Genomic DNA, 16,273 nt, shown 5'->3' with positions numbered 1-16,273 from the left:
GTTTATCTGAGAAAAATACTAAACCTATTTCCTAACAGGAAACAGTCTTAAATATATCAATGCTTATGTAGTTAATTATTGTGTATTTCAGATTTAAGCATTATTTATCTGGCCCAATTTGTCATCAGGTTCATTAAAACAAAAACTTCATACCATAATAAAAAATCTTCATCCTCTGGTCATCGACTCTCTTTCCTCATCCAGATGAAGGCACTAGAGTCTCTCTAAAGCCTATTTAATCTTTATTATAGCTGTTCAGTATTAAGTTGAACACCACAAATAAAAACATTAGAAACAAACACTGTCACAATGCATATTACCTTTGTTGTAACTGTAAACAGATTTTGATACTAAATTTCTCCTACGTTTCTAAGGTTTAACGAATATAATCTTAAAAAAAATTAGAGACCAATTTTTATCCACCAGATATGCCAAGATAAAAAGAGTAAAATGATACAAATCTTCTGTAGGGCAATACAAAAATTATCAGAAGCCTCAAAAGTGGGCCCACTCTTTGGGCAACCAATTCAAATTCTAGAAATTTTACCTAAATCCATAATCATAGATACACCCAAAGATTACCTAAAAGGATGTTCCCCAAACAAAAACTAAAGACAGCTTAAATAACCATCAAAAGGAAATGGGCTAAATAAATTTTGGTACATTAGTAAACAATATTATGCCGATGTTAAAAATTAAAATGTGTATCTATAGTACTTGATGGAAATACCATTAATATAAAAAGGCACATAGATACGTACAGAATTTAGGTTTGGGGAAATGTATTTCCTAACGTAAACTTGGGTAGAAAAGTTATGATTGATTATAATTTTCTTCTTCATACTTTTCTGTATTACCTGAAAAAGCCAAATAAAGGCTTATAGCAATTCCAAAAATACTACACTATGTATATGCTAAAGCAATTACTTAATAACATGTCATTAATAACATGTTACTTTAATAATTTAGAAACATACATCATGAACATATGAACTCAATGATTTGATTATTTATAACCTATAATTTTAACAGGAGGAAAGGACAGAACCAAGACCACAAAAAGACTTAATAAAGACTGCAGTCATTTAGTTGAGCCCAAAATGTAATGTCCTTTAGATCATCAAGACAAAAAACCTAACAGGATATTCGTTTAGCATCTATAGCTAATAAAAGTGCTCCTTGAGTCACTTCAGAAATGTAGAAAAGTATAAATTCTAGCTATGTTTAATATGAAAGCAAACAGGTAATACAGGTTACATTTGTTGTGCCCTTGAATCCGCTATTATACAGTCATGCATCACATGATGTTTCAGTCAACAATGGAGTACATGTAAGATGGTGGTCCCATAAGATTATACCATGTTTTTACTGTACCTTTTCTATGTTTAGATACACAAATATTTACCATTGTTACAACAGCCTACAGTATTCAGTACAGTAACATGCTGTACAGGTTTGTAGCCTAGGACCAATATGCTATACCTTACAGCATAGGTACGTAGTAGGCTATACCACCTAGATTTGTGTAAGTACACTCTATATAAAGTTTGTATGATAAAATCGCCTATCGATGCATTTCTCAGAAGATATCCTTGTTGTTAAGTGATGCATGACTGTACAAGTAAAACATAAGAAAAAGCCTTTCATAACACAATATTTTGTTTTAAAACTGTACAAATAGGAGGGTGAAGCAAGATGGCAGACTAGAGTACTCTACCAGTCATCCTCTCTTCCCCTGCAATGACTACGGCAATTTAACAACTATCTACACAAAAAAAGCATCTTCATAAGAACCAAAAATCGGGTGAGTACTCACAGTACCTGGTTTTAACTTTATATTGCTCAAAGAGGCACTGAAGAGGTAGAAAAAACAGTCTTGAATCATCAATGATACCCTTCCCCCATCCCAACATTGGCCACACTGCATGAAGAGAGCATCTGTGTGTTTGGGACAGGGAGAGCACAGCGATTGTGAGACTCTGCATTGAACTCAGTGCTGCCCTGTTATAACAGAAGGCAAAACCAGACTGAACTCAGTGGATGCTCACCCACAGTGGGTGTATTTAAACCATCACTAGCCAGAGCAGAATCGCCCATCCTAGAAGTCAGAACTTGAATTACAGCAAGACTTGTCACCTCAGGCTGGAGTGTGCTGGGGCCCAAATAAACTGGAAAGGCAGTCTAGGCAACAAAGGCTGCAACTCCTAGGTGAGTCCTAGGGCTGAACTGGGCTCAGAGCCAGTAGACTATAAGCACACATGACCTACTGAGATACCAGCCAGGACAGCTAGGGGAGTGCTGACACCACCTCTCCTCTAATCCCAGGCTGCACAGCTTGTAGCTCCAAAAGAGACCCCTTCCTTCTGCTAAAGGAGAGGAAAGGAAAGACTGGGGAAGACTTTGTCTTGCATCTTGGATACCAGCTCAGCCACAGGAGGACAGGGCCCTGGTCAGAGTTGTGAAGCTCCCTTTCCAGGTCCTAGCTCTCAGATGACATTTCTAGATACACCCTGGGCCAGAAGGGAAACTGCTGCCACTATGGGAAAGACCTAGTCCTGGCAGCATTTATCACCTGCTAAGTGAAGAGCCCTTGGGCCTAGGTAGTATATTGTAGGACTTGAGTGAGACTCTGAGACTTGCTGACTTCAGGTGAGACTAAGCACATTCTTAGCTGTGGTGGCTATGGGGTGAGACTCCTTCTGCTTGAGAAAAGTAGAGGGAAAAGTAAAGGGGACTTTGTCTTGCACCATAGGTACCAGCTCTGCCACAGAAGGGTAGAACACCAAGCGGGTTTTGGGGGGCCACAATTCTAGGCCTTGGCTCTTGGATGGCATTTCTGGACCTTCCCTGGGCCAGAGGCAAGCCCACTATCCTGAAGCATGAGTCCCAGGCCAGACAGCATTCACCACAAGCTAATGGAAGAGCCCTTGGGCCTTAAGGGAACATGAGCAGTAGCCTGCCAGTACTCCCTGTGGGCCTGTGGTAGCAGTGGCCATGGGGTGAGGCTCCTCTATCTGGTCCTGGAGGAACTCACCATCCTAAAGGGAAGGACACAGGCCCAGCTGGCTTAGCCACCTCTGATTTTAGAGCCCCAGGGCCTTAAGTGAACATTGGCAGGAGCCAGGGAGTGGTTACAGCAAGCGTTGGGAGAGACCCAGTACTGTGCTGGCTTCATGTCTGACACAGCACAGTGCCAGTGGTGGTGGCCCATGAAGGTGGTTGCATCACTCCACCCCCAGCCCCAGGTGGCTCAGAACAGAGAGAGGGACACCATTTGATTGGGAGAAAGTAAGAGAAGAGAACACCTTCAATGCCCAGACACAGACAAACATCCAACAGTATCAACAGTGTCCTGGAAAAGATGACCTTACCAAATGAACCAAATAAGACACCAGAGACCAATCCTGGAGAAACAGAGCTATGTGTCCTTTCAGACAGAGAAATCAAAATAGCTGCTTAGAGAAAACTCAGAGAAATTCATGATAACACAGGGAAGGAATTCAGAATTCTATCAGATAAATTTAAGAAACAGAAATAATTAAACAGAATCCAGCAGAAATTCTGGAGCTCAAAAATGCAACTAACATATTGTAGAACACATCAGAGTCCTTTAAGAGCAGAAATGATCAAGCAGAAGAAAGAATTAGTGAGCTTGAAGACAGGCTATTCATAAACAGTCAGAGGAAACAAAAGAAAAAAGAAAAAAAACAATGAAGCAAGCCTACAGGATCTAAAAAATAGCCTCAAAAGGACAAATCTAAGAGAATTTCCCAAACTTAGAAAAAGATATCAATTTCTAAGCACAAGAAGGTTATAAAACACTATGCAGATTTAACCCAAAGAAGATTACCTCAAGGCATAATCAAATGTCCAAAGGTCAAGGATTTAAAAAAAGGATCCTAAAAGCAAGCGAAAAGAAATATAACACGCAATGTAGCTCCAATACACCTAGCAGCTGACTTTTCAGTGGAAACCTTACAGGACAATAACATGACATATTTAAAGTGCTAAAGAAAAAAAAAAACTTTTACCCTAGAATAGTATATCTGGTGAAAATATACTTCAAATATGAAAGAGAAATAAAAACTTTCCCAGACAAACAAAATCTGAGGAATTTCATTAACACCAGACCTGTCCTACAAGAAATGCTAAAGAGAATGCTTCAATAAGGAAGAAAAGGACACTAATGAGCAATAAAAATTCATCTAAAAGTACAAAACTCATTGCTAATGGTAAGTACACAGTAAAACACAGAATATAATGCTTAACTGTGCTGTGTAAACTACTCAAATAGAAAGACTAAACAATGAACCAATCAAAAATAATAACCACAACAATTTTTCAAGACACTGATGGTACAATAAGATATAAATAGAAACAATAAAAAGCTTAAAACCAGGAGATGAAGTTAAACTAGAGTTTAACTTGATAGAGTGTAGAGTTTTTATTAGTTTTCCTTTGCTTGTTTATGCAAACAGTGTTGTTATTGGCTTAAAATAACAAGTTATAAGGTAGTATTTACAAGCATCATGGTAACTTCAAATCAAAAAACAAAACAAATACACACAAAAAAATTTTAAAAATTTATATCATATCACCAGAGAAAATCACCTGCACTAAAAAGACGACAGGAAGGAAGACCACAAAACAACCACAGAACAAATAACAAAATGGCAGGAGTAAGTCCTTACTTATCAACAATAACATTAAATATAAACAGACTAAACTCTCCAATCAAAAGACACAGAATGGCTGAAGAGATTAAAAAAATAGTAGTAAGATCCCATGACCAGTTGCCTAAAAGAAACACACTTCACCTATAATGATACACAAAGACTGAAAATAAAAGGATGGAAAAAGATAATCCATGCCAATGGAAACCACAAAGAGCAGGAGTCATTATACTGATATCAGACAAAATAGATTTCAAGACAAAAACTGTAAGAAGAGACAAATAAGGTCACTATATAATGATAAAGGGGTCAATATAGTGAGAAGATATAACAATTGTAAATATATATGCACCCAACACTGGACCATCCAGGTATATAAAGCAAATATTATTAGGGCCAAAGATAGAGATAAACTCCAACACAATAACAGCTGAAGATTTCAACAACCCACTTTCAGCAATGGACAAATCTTCTTGACAGGAAATCAGCAAAGAAACCTCAGACTTAATCTGCACTACAGACAAAATGGGCCTAATAGATATTTACAGAACATCTCATTCAATGGCTGCAGATACACATTCTTCTCCTGAGCACATAGATCATTGTCAAGGATAGACTTTAGGTTAAGTCTTAAAACATTTAAAAAAAAAAAAAAAACCTGAAATAATATCAAGCATCTTCTCTGACCACAATGGAATAAAACTAGAAATCAATAACAAGAGCAATTTTGGAAACTATACAAACACATGGAAATTAAACAATATGCTCCTGAATGACCAGTGGGGTCAATGAAGAAATTAAAAAAGAAATTTTAAAATTTCTTGGAAAAAAACCATACCCAAACCCATGGGATACACTGAAAGCAGTACTAAAAGGAAAGTTTATAGCAATAAGCACCTACATCAAAAAGTAGAAAAACTTCAAAGAAACAACCCAATGATACACCTAAAGAACTAGAAAAGCAAGAGCAAACCAAACCCAAAATTAGCAGAAGAAAAGAAATAATAAAGATCAGGGCAGAAATACATGAAATTGAAATAAAGAGAACAATACAAAACATCTAGGAAACAAGTTGGTTTTCCGAAAAGTTAAACAAAACGGACAAACCCTTAGTCAGACTAGCTAAGAAAAAAAGAGAGAGGACCCAAATAAAATCAGAGATGAAAAAGGAGACATTACAATTGATAAAGCAGAAATTCAAAAGGTCATTAGTAGCTACTATGAGCGACTATATGCCAATAAATTGGAAAATTTAGAAGAAATGGACAAATTCTTAGACACATACAACCAACCAAGGATTGAACAATGAAGAAATTCAAAACCTAAATGGACCAATAATAAACAAGGAGATTGAAGCTATAATCCAAAGGCTTCCAGAAAAAAAAAAAAAAAAAAGCAAAAGCTAGGGACCCAATGGCTTCACTGCTGAATTCAACCAAACATTTAAAGAACTAATACCAATTACCAGGGAAATACAAATCAAAACCACAATGCAATTCCATCTTACTCCTGCAAGAATGGCCATAATTTAAAAAAATAATAGATGTTGGCACGGATGTGGTGAAAAGGGAACACTTTTACACTGCTGGTGGGAATGTAAACTAGTACAACCACTATGGAAAACAGCTGGAGATTCCTTAAAGAACTAAAAGTATATCTACCATTTGATCAAGCAATCCCACTACTGGTGCACACACGTTTATAGCAGCACAATTTGCAATTGCAAAAATACAGAACCAGCCCAAACGCTCATGAATCAACAAGTGGATAAGAAAATGTGTTTTTTATATATATAGACACATATACATATACATACATATATGTATACATACACACACACTGTGGAATACTACTCAGCCATAAAAGGAATGAAATAATGGCATTCGAAGCAACCTAGATGGAGCTGGAGACCACTATTCTAAGTAACTCAAGAATGGAAAATCAAACATCATATATTTATAAGTGTAAGCTAAGCTATGAGGACGCAAAGGCATAAGAATGATACAATGGGCATTGGGGACTTGAGGGGAAGGGTAAAAGGAGGGCAATGGATAAAAGACTATACATTGGGTACAGTGCATGCTGCTCAGGTGATGGATGCAGAAATCACCACTAAAGAACTTACCCATGTAACCAAACCCCACTTGTTCCCCAATAACCTATTGAAATTAAAAAATTTTAAAAAAAACTAATACTAATCCTACTCAAACTATCCTGGAAAATAGAGGAGAAAGGAGTAATTCCAAACTCATTCTACAAAGCCAGTATTACCCTGGTATGAAAACCAGACAAAGGCACATCAAGAAAACAAAAGGCCAATATCATTGATGAATATCAATTGATGCAAAAATCCTCAACAAAATATTAGCAAACCAAATTCAACAATACATTAAAAAGATCATTCATCATGTCCATGTATGATTTACCCCAGGGATGCGAGGATGGTTCAACATACACAAATAAATCAGTGTGATACATTATATCAACACAATAAAGGACAAAAACCATATGATCATTTCAACTGGTGCTGAATAGCATTTGATAAAACTCAACGTCCTTTCATAAAAAAACCCCTCAAAAAACTGGGTACAGAAGGAATATACCTCAACATAACAAAGCCATATATGCCATAGCCCCAGCTAGTGTCATTCTGAATGGGGAAAAAGTCTTTAAGATCTGGAACATGACAAGGATACCCACTGTCATGACTATTATTCAACATAGTACTGGAAGTCCTAGCTAGAGCAATCAAACAAGACAAAGAAATAATGGGCATCCAAACTGGAAGGGAAGAAGTCAACTTATCTTTGTTTGCAGATGATATAATCTTATATTTGGAAAAACCTAAAGACTCCATTGAAAAACTATTCAAGCTGATAAATTCGGTAAAGTTGCAAGACAAATCAAAATACAAAAATCAGCAGTATTTTTATATGCCAACAGTGAACAATCTGAAAAAGAAATCAAGAAAGTAATCCTATTTACAATAGCCACAAATAAAATTAAATACCCAAGAATTAACTAAAGAAGTGAAAGATCTCTACAATGAAAACTATAAAATATTGATGTAAGAAACTGAATTGAACACACAAAAATAGAAAGATGTCCCATGTTGATGAACTGGAAGAATCGCTGTTGTTAAAATGTTCTTAATACCCAAAATAACTACAGATTTAATGCAAGCCCTATCAAAATACCAATGACATTCTTCACAGAAATAGAAAAAATAATTCTAACATTTATATGGATTCACAAAAGACCCAGAATAGCCAAAGCTATCCTAAGCAAAAAAGAACAAAACTGGAGGAATCACATTACCTGACTTCAAATTATACTATAGAGCTATAGTAACCAAAGCGACATGGTACTGGCATAAATACAGACACATAGACCAATGGAACAGAATACAGAATGCAGAAATAAATCTATACATCTACATTGAATTCGTTTTCAACAAAGGTTCCAAGAACCTACATTGGGGAAAGAAGAATTTCTTCAATAAATGGTGCTGGGAAAATTGGATATCCATAGGCAGAAACTAGATCCCTATCTCTCATCATATACAAAAATCAATTCAAAATGGATTCCAGACTTAAATCTAAGACCTTAAACTATGAAACTACTACAGGAAAGCACTGGGGAAACTCTACAGGACACCAGACTGGGCAAAGACTTCTTAAGCAATATTATCCCACAGGCACAGGCAACCACAGCAAAAATGACAAATGGGATCACATCAAGACAAAATGGTCCTGTACAGCAAAGGACACAATCAACAAAGTGGAGAGACAGCCCACAGAATGGGAGAAAATATCTGCAAACTACCCGTCTGACAAGGGATTAATAACCAGAATATATAAAGAACTGATACAACTCTGTAGGAAGAAATCTGATTTTAAAAATGGGCAAAAGATCTGAATAGACATTTCTCAAAAAAATGCATACAAACAGCAAACAGGTACATGAAAAGGTGCTCAACATCATTGATCATCAGAGAAATGCAAATCAAAACTACAATTAGGTATTATTTCATTCCAGTTAAAATGGCTTTTATCCAAAAGGCAGTAACAAATGCTGGTGAGGATGTGGAGAAAAGGGACCCCTCGTATACTCTCAGTGGGAATGTAAATTGGTACAACCACTATGGAGAACAGTTTGGAGGTTCCTCAAAAAACTAAAAATAGACCTATCTTACCATTCAGCAATGTCACTCCTAAGTACATTCCCAAAAGAAAGAATATCAGTATACCAAAGAGATATCTGCACTTACACATTTATTGTAGCACTATTCACAACAGCCAAGATTTGGAAGCAACCTCAGGGTCCATCAACAGATGAATGAATAAAGAAAATATGGTACATACACACAATGAAATACTATTTCGTCATAAAAAAAGAATGAGATTCTGTCATTTGCAACAACATGAATGGAACTGGAGGTCATTATGTTAAATTAGATAAGCCAGGCACAGAAAGACAAAAAGCACATGTTCTCACTTATCTGTGGAAGCTAAAACTTCCAACAATTGAACTCACGGAGATAGAGAGAAGGATGGTTACCAGAAGCTGGGAAGGGCAGTGGAAGAGGACTATTGAAAAAAACTGGAAATCCATATGCTGAATGAAACTAGACTGCTATCTTTCACCATATACAAAACCCAGTACAGCCTCTGGTTGTACTAATTTACATTCCCACTAAGAGTGTACGAGAGGTCTCTTTTCTCCACATCCTCACCAGCATTTGTTACTATCTTTTGGATAAAAGCCTTTTTAACTGGAAATGGTGGGGAGGAGGGAAGTAGGGATGGTTAATGGGTACAAAAACTAGTTTGAAAGAATAAAGAAGACCTAGTATTTGCCAGTATTACAGGGTGATATAGTAAAAAATAATTTAATTGTTCATTTAAAAATAACTAAATGACTAAGTTGGATTGTTTGAAACACAAAGGGTAAACACTTGAGGTAATGGATACCCTATTAACCCTGATGTGACTACTATGCGTTGCATGTTTGTATCAAAATACCTCATGTGGCCAGGTGCGGTGGCTCATGCCTGTAATCTCAGCACTTTGGGAGGCCAAGGCAGGAGGATCACTTGAGCTCAGGAGTTTGAGACCAGCCTGGGCAACATGGTGAAACCCTGTCTCTACAAAAAAAATACCAAAATTATCCAGTGTGGTGGCACATGCCTGTAGTCCTGGCTACTTGGGAAGCTGAGGCAAGAGAATCACTTGAGAACAGCAGGCAGCGGTTGCAGTGAGCCAAGATCACATCATTGCACTACACCCTGGGTGACAGAAGTGAAACTCTGTCTAAAAAAAAAAAACAAAAGCTCATGTAACCCATAAATATATTCATCTACTATGTACCCAGAAAAATTAGAAATTAAAACCTTTTTTTAAACCAGGCTGGGCATGGTGGCTTATGCCTGTAATCCCAGTACTTTGGGAGGCCGAGACAGGCGGATCACTTGAGGTCAGGAGTTCGAAACTAGCCTGGCCAACATGGTGAAACCTTGTGTCTACTAAAAATACAAAAAAAAAAAAAAAAAAAAAAGTCAGGTGTAGTAGTGAGCACCTGTAATCCCAGCTACTTGGGAGGCTGACACAGGAGAATTGCTTGAACTCAGGAGGCGGAGGTTGCAGAGAGCTGAGATCACAGCAACAGAGTGAGACCTGTCTCAAAAACAAAACAAAAAAACCCATATAAATAATAAGAATAGTAACTAACATTTGTTGGATGCTTACCATGGGCTAAATATTATATACAAAGCACTGTCAAATCATGTCTCATTCAGTCCTCACAATAACTGTCTGCAGCAGATGCTACTATGAGCTACATTTTACGCATGCGGAAACCAAAGAACAGAGAAGTTAACCTACAGTCAGTAAGAAATCATCCAGTGATTTGAAGCTGGGCAGGCTGACCTTCCAGAATACACACACTTTATAACAAGTTTCACCCTGGATTAAGCACGTGAACTGAACTTCAGCCACACTAGTCTGAGCAAGATGTAAACTTTTGGCAGTGGACTCAAAATGCTGTATGCATAATGACTGAACAATAAAACAGAACAATCCAGTGAATCCTCAGCTCACAAATCACCATGCCCTGTACCAGCAAAAAATGGAAAAACGTGTATTAACATATACTATCTTTGACTGATCTAGATTTTATTTCAAGTATCACCCTTATTATAAAACATACTCACAAACATTTCCAGTAGTGCATCTGTTATTATTTGAACTATGTCTTGTGCATGGGTGCTAGCTAGTGGGACGCTCTCTATTTTGCCTTCTGTGTGTCTGGCAAGCAGTAGGGCTGGAAGACTTGCAGCATATTTGGTTGACCTATGGAGAAAGGTAGTATTAAAATTCACGATCAAAATCCAGCATGTCAAAAACATGAAAATCTAGGCTAGGAGGTCACAGTGCGAGGCAGCAAATGGGAAGTCCTACTGCTAAGGAAAAAAATGAGCTCAATTTCCAGAAAAACTTATCTTCTATGACAACCTACATTAAAAGAAAGCAACAGGTAATAATCTATAATAAACTAGATTTTTAAAAAGCAACAAGGCAGTAATCTAGCCAGATTTTTTTCTATACAACTTACTCAACAAGAAAATAAATCAGATTTGGAACACAGTGAATGGTTCTCGACCTTTCTGGACTTGCTCACCACACTGATGAGTAAGAAAATGGGCATTTATGAGAAACCTACTATCTGCCAGGCACTATACTAGGTATTTCAATTATGTTTTTATTTAACTTTCAGAACAAAAGTGGCCATTATGACCTCATTTTGCAGATGAAGAAATACGACTTAGAGAGTGATAAATGGCAGACACAGACTTCAAATGAGGTGTCCCTGACACAGAGTCTGTTCCTAACATAGTCTGTACTCTCTCCACTGAAACAAGAGCCCAAATCCACCCTCCCACAATCCCTTTCGCTAACTAAACCTAAAAGAAAATTATCTAAATAGAAGAAAGCTTTGTGTAAAATTACCAGTGAAGTAGTCATGTATAACTTAATTCATGCCAGAACAAAGTATAGACATTATAACAACATAAGCATTAGTTGACAGGCCAGTTTTCAGATCACTTAAAGGAACCTCTTAGTTGACCAGTTGGTTATAAACAAAACACCCTCTGAAAACTACTGGTCTAGCTCTTTGGACCACAGCTAGATGCACAATGACAGCAGAGTAGAAGATCGTGAGTGATTACCCATTGTCAGATGGACAGTCCTCATATTTCCTTCTTTAATATATACTTTATGAAAATCAGTGATTTCACATATAGAACAAAAGCCTGATCACCAAGAGCATATGTCACCAGTGTTCAAGATGAAAGATTTAAGCTTAGAAATTACAATTAGGAATTTATAGTCAGAAGCTAAGAAAGACAAACTACTTGGGCTTAGTAAGTACACCTATACCTGAAAATGGGCCATAGAGAATGTGATATGTATTAATAATAATCTCCAAATTTGCAGTTCAGTCCTTCATTCTATAGCAACTAAAATATTTTGGTAGTCTATAGAAGTCCCATCTTCTACAGATAAGGTAATTTAAGAGGCTAAAAAAGCACTCATTTTTATACACACACACACCCACTCACCCACCCAGGGGGTAAATAAAACCTCAGATGCTCAAAAAGTAAAATTTATCCCAAATATGATAACTCTAAAGAACCACCTTGTAGGTAATAGAACCCAAAGAGGAAAATTTTTGTAGGAGGATGGCGAAATACGAATCCAAGACTGACCCATGGGGGCTTTGGTCTAAAGTAAAAGAATAGCTAAAGAATCTAAGGTACTTCCCAGGTACTTTATTTCCTAGAAGGAAATAAAATTTCTTTAGATTGCTACCTTATTTTCCTCCATCAGCTGTGTAAATATAAGCAATTACTCGATAACATTATTTTGCATAATTTCTTCCTCCCTAAAATTAAAAGAGCAATAAACTTACAGTAGCAAAACATCTTCTTCAGAATAAATTCCAGTGATAACATATCCTTTTAGGTAGTTTCCTGCTTCACTAAAATCTTCTTTTGCTATAAATACATAGAGAAGACAAAAATCTGAAATCTTTATAATTATGTATGCTATTCAACTGATTAAGAGATTTATAGATGGTAGTATTTCATTATTAATTAATTACAAATATAAACATTTAAGTGCAGATGCCTTATATAATTTAGTGGTTCCGAAATAAATCTGTATTCTCTTTATGACATGGGATTACTAAAGAAATGTCAATTGATACAATGCAACATAGCTTCCAAAACAAATGTACTCTAAATGTAATCCATAAAATTTATAGCACTCTAATCATAGTTACTGAATAAATACTTTTTGCCTTTTAATTTACTCCTATGGCAGAGTAAATGGAGACAGCTGTCTTATGTGTAGCCTGAAAAGAGAATTAGGTATGTGAAATGATATGCACATTATAACCATAAAATCTAAAAGTATCTATATGCATAAAAAAATAGCAGACTGAAAATTCTAGCCCTCTAACAGTGTCTGTGTTAGGATTGTGCAAGTATAAGGGATTCTGTGTCTTTTAAAAAACAATTCCTACATTTTCCCTAATGTGTTTTTATTAGTTTTGAACTTTGATTAATTTGTATTGTCTTTTCTCATTTGTTAGGATATACATATTCAAAATACAAACTATTTCTGTAAATTTCTGAATACATTTTCATAAATAATAGCATACTGTGGATCTTGTTAATAACGACTATCCTATAACCAAGAAGCAAGACTGAATTAAATCATTGTAGACTAATGAGAAAAGCACAGAGGTGGACTTATAGGTCAAATTCTTGCCAAGTGAAGGCCAAATGATAGTTCAATTCATACATGAAGGATTCACAGCAGTCAAATAGAAAAACACTCATGGAAGAATGAGTCACATAGCACCTACTAGGCTAGGCATGCTGAACCCAAAGATCTGTACCTCAGCAGTCAGCACTACATTCATGACGTAAGCATTCAACATTGTCAACATTGGGTAACCACAAGATTATTTTCCTTAACAAGGGTACATACTTTCTCTAAGATTGAGCAATACTGTCTGTAGGAAAGCAAACCTACTAGAGTAGCTCAGTAGGCAGCATGGGGAGTTCATTTACAATCACAGATTTAATGAGAAAACTGGCCAGGTGTGGTAGCTCACACCTGTAATCCCAGCACTTTGGGAGGCGAGGTGGGTGGATCACTTGAGGACAGGAGTTTGAGATTAGCCTGGCCAACATGGTAAAACCCCATCTCTACTAAAATACAAAAACTAGCTGGGCATGGTGGCATGTGCCTGTAGTCCCAGCTACTCAGGAGGCTGAGGCATGAGAATCGTTTGAATTTGGGAGAAGGAGATTGCAGTGAGCTGAGATCGTGCCAGCCTGGGCCACAGAGTGAGACTCTGTCTCAAAAAAAATAAAAAGAGAGAGGGAGAGAAAGAAAACTTATTAAAATATTTTTTTAGCCCATGCTACATCAAAGTAGAAAAGACTCATAAGATTACAAACTAGAAAGGACTGTGTGTCTGTACTTTCATTTCTAAGAGAAAACAGAGTGAAATTCCAGTCAATAGATAAACTATATCTAAAGCAATGACATAACAGAATCTGTTTCAGCTTCTTTTCATTTTGGGTAAGTAGCAATAGAAAAGTACACCATTATTTCCACATAATTTCCTCATACAAAAGACTCTCTACTTATGAATATGTCTCTTGAAAAGTCTCTTCATCAATCCATGTGTTTGTAAATCCTAAGTGACTCACAGGATGGGAAAATATATGACTGTAGATCTCAGATGCATATCCATTTCCACTAAACTAGAATACATATTTTCCTCTGAACATTCAAAACCAGGCATATTCTCCTCTTTAGTAAAAACTGTATATATGCCAAAATATATGGCAACCTCAAATACAAGAAAGTACTCAATTATCTAAATAAAAATATGCATAAAAAGCTTTTCAGCTACTATAAATATATTTTAATTGCATAAAATAAACATTTATTTAGCAGTATTTTTTTCTACTATCACATCTTATTGAATAATTATTTTTATAGACACACATATATACATACATCTGTTTTTTTAGCTCTGTCAGCAGGGAGAGTTGAGAAGCAAGAAAACCCCTGTAACTAAAAGCACTCCTAACCCCTGTATTATACAAACTAGAAAACCTAAAAGAGATGGATAAACTCCTGGACACATACCGAGACTGAACCAGGAAGAAATTGATTCCCTAAACAGACCAATAACAAGTTCTGAAATTGAATCAGTAATAAATAGCCTACCAACCAAAAAAAGCCCAGCACCTGATGGATTCACAGCCAAATTCTACCAGACATACAAAGAAGACCTGACACCATTCCTATGGAAACTATTCCCAAAAATTAAGGAGGAGGGACTCCTCCCCAGCTCATTCTATGAAGCCAGCATCATCCTGATACCATAACCTGGCAGAGACACAACAAAAGAAGAAAACTTCAGGCCAGTATTCCTGATCAACATTGAAAATCCTCAACAAAGTACATGCAAACTAAATCCAGTAGCACATCAAAAAGCTAATCTACCACAATCAAGTAGGCTTCATCCCTGGGATGCAAGGTTAGTTCAACATATGCAAATCAATAAATGTGATTTATCACATAAACAGAACTAAAGACAAAAAACACATGATTATCTCAGTAGATGTAGAAAAGGCCATCGATAAAATACCCCTTCATGTTAAAAACTCTCAATATACTAGGTACTGAAGAAACACACCTCAATAAGAGCCATCTATGACAAACCCACAGTCAACATCATACTGAATGGGCAAATGTTGGAAGCAATCCCCTTGAAAACTGGCACAAGACAAGGATGCCCTCTTTCACCACTCTTATCCAACATAGTCTTGGAAGTCCTAGCTGGAGAAATCAGGCAAGAGAAAGAAAAAAAGAGCATCCAGGCTGGGCACAGTGGCTCATGCCTGTAATCTCAGCACTTTGGGAGGCCGAGGTGGGAGGATAACATGAGCTCAGGAGTTTGAAACCAGCCTGGGTAACATGGCTAAACCCCACCTCTACTAAAAGTGCAAAAATTAGATCTCTGCAAGGAGAATTATAAAACACTGTTCAAAGAAATCAGAGAAAACACAAATAGAAAAACATCCCAAGCCCATGAATGGGAAGAAACAATATCATTAAAATGGCCATACTGTCCAAAGCAATCTACAGATTCAATGCTATTCCTATCAAACTACCAATGATATTTTTCACAGAACTAGAAAAAAAGTATTTTAAAAATCATATGAAAGTCAAAGAAGGTTGAACATTATCTTTTGACAATGTGTTTTTCATGTAATTTTACATAATAAATAAACCTGTTCATTATCTCTCTTTTTGGATGCGGCAGGGGCCCTTTGTAACATTTCAAAGTTACTTTGAGGTCAAAAAGACTTAATTTTAAACTTGATTTTGGGAAGCCTATTAAATATGTCAAAAGTTTAAAACACTTATCAAAACAGATCACTGGTCACTGTAAAATAAATCATTTACTTAGCCAAAGTGATAATTAAAAGGTTTTTTTTTTTTTTTTTT

General features: G+C 36.4%; 1 protein-coding gene across 1 annotated transcript in view; it reads right to left on the bottom strand.

Moving 5' to 3' along the window:
- The window catches only part of TXNDC16 (thioredoxin domain containing 16), a 148,753-nt gene that overhangs the window by 29,876 nt on the left and 102,604 nt on the right, over window positions 1-16,273 (bottom strand). Inside the window, exons 16-17 of the mRNA XM_058429389.1 lie at window positions 12,645-12,729; window positions 10,885-11,023 (exon numbers count right to left, since the gene is read on the bottom strand). Coding sequence (XP_058285372.1) covers window positions 10,885-11,023; window positions 12,645-12,729 — 224 coding nt within the window. The remainder of the gene's footprint in view (window positions 1-10,884; window positions 11,024-12,644; window positions 12,730-16,273) is intronic.

Source organism: Hylobates moloch, unplaced genomic scaffold (assembly GCF_009828535.3).
Source record: "Hylobates moloch isolate HMO894 unplaced genomic scaffold, HMol_V3 SCAFFOLD_16, whole genome shotgun sequence".
Taxonomy (NCBI): Eukaryota; Metazoa; Chordata; class Mammalia; order Primates; family Hylobatidae; genus Hylobates; species Hylobates moloch.
Note: the sequence above shows the minus strand (reverse complement) of the source record. Positions and strands in the feature narration are given on the sequence as shown.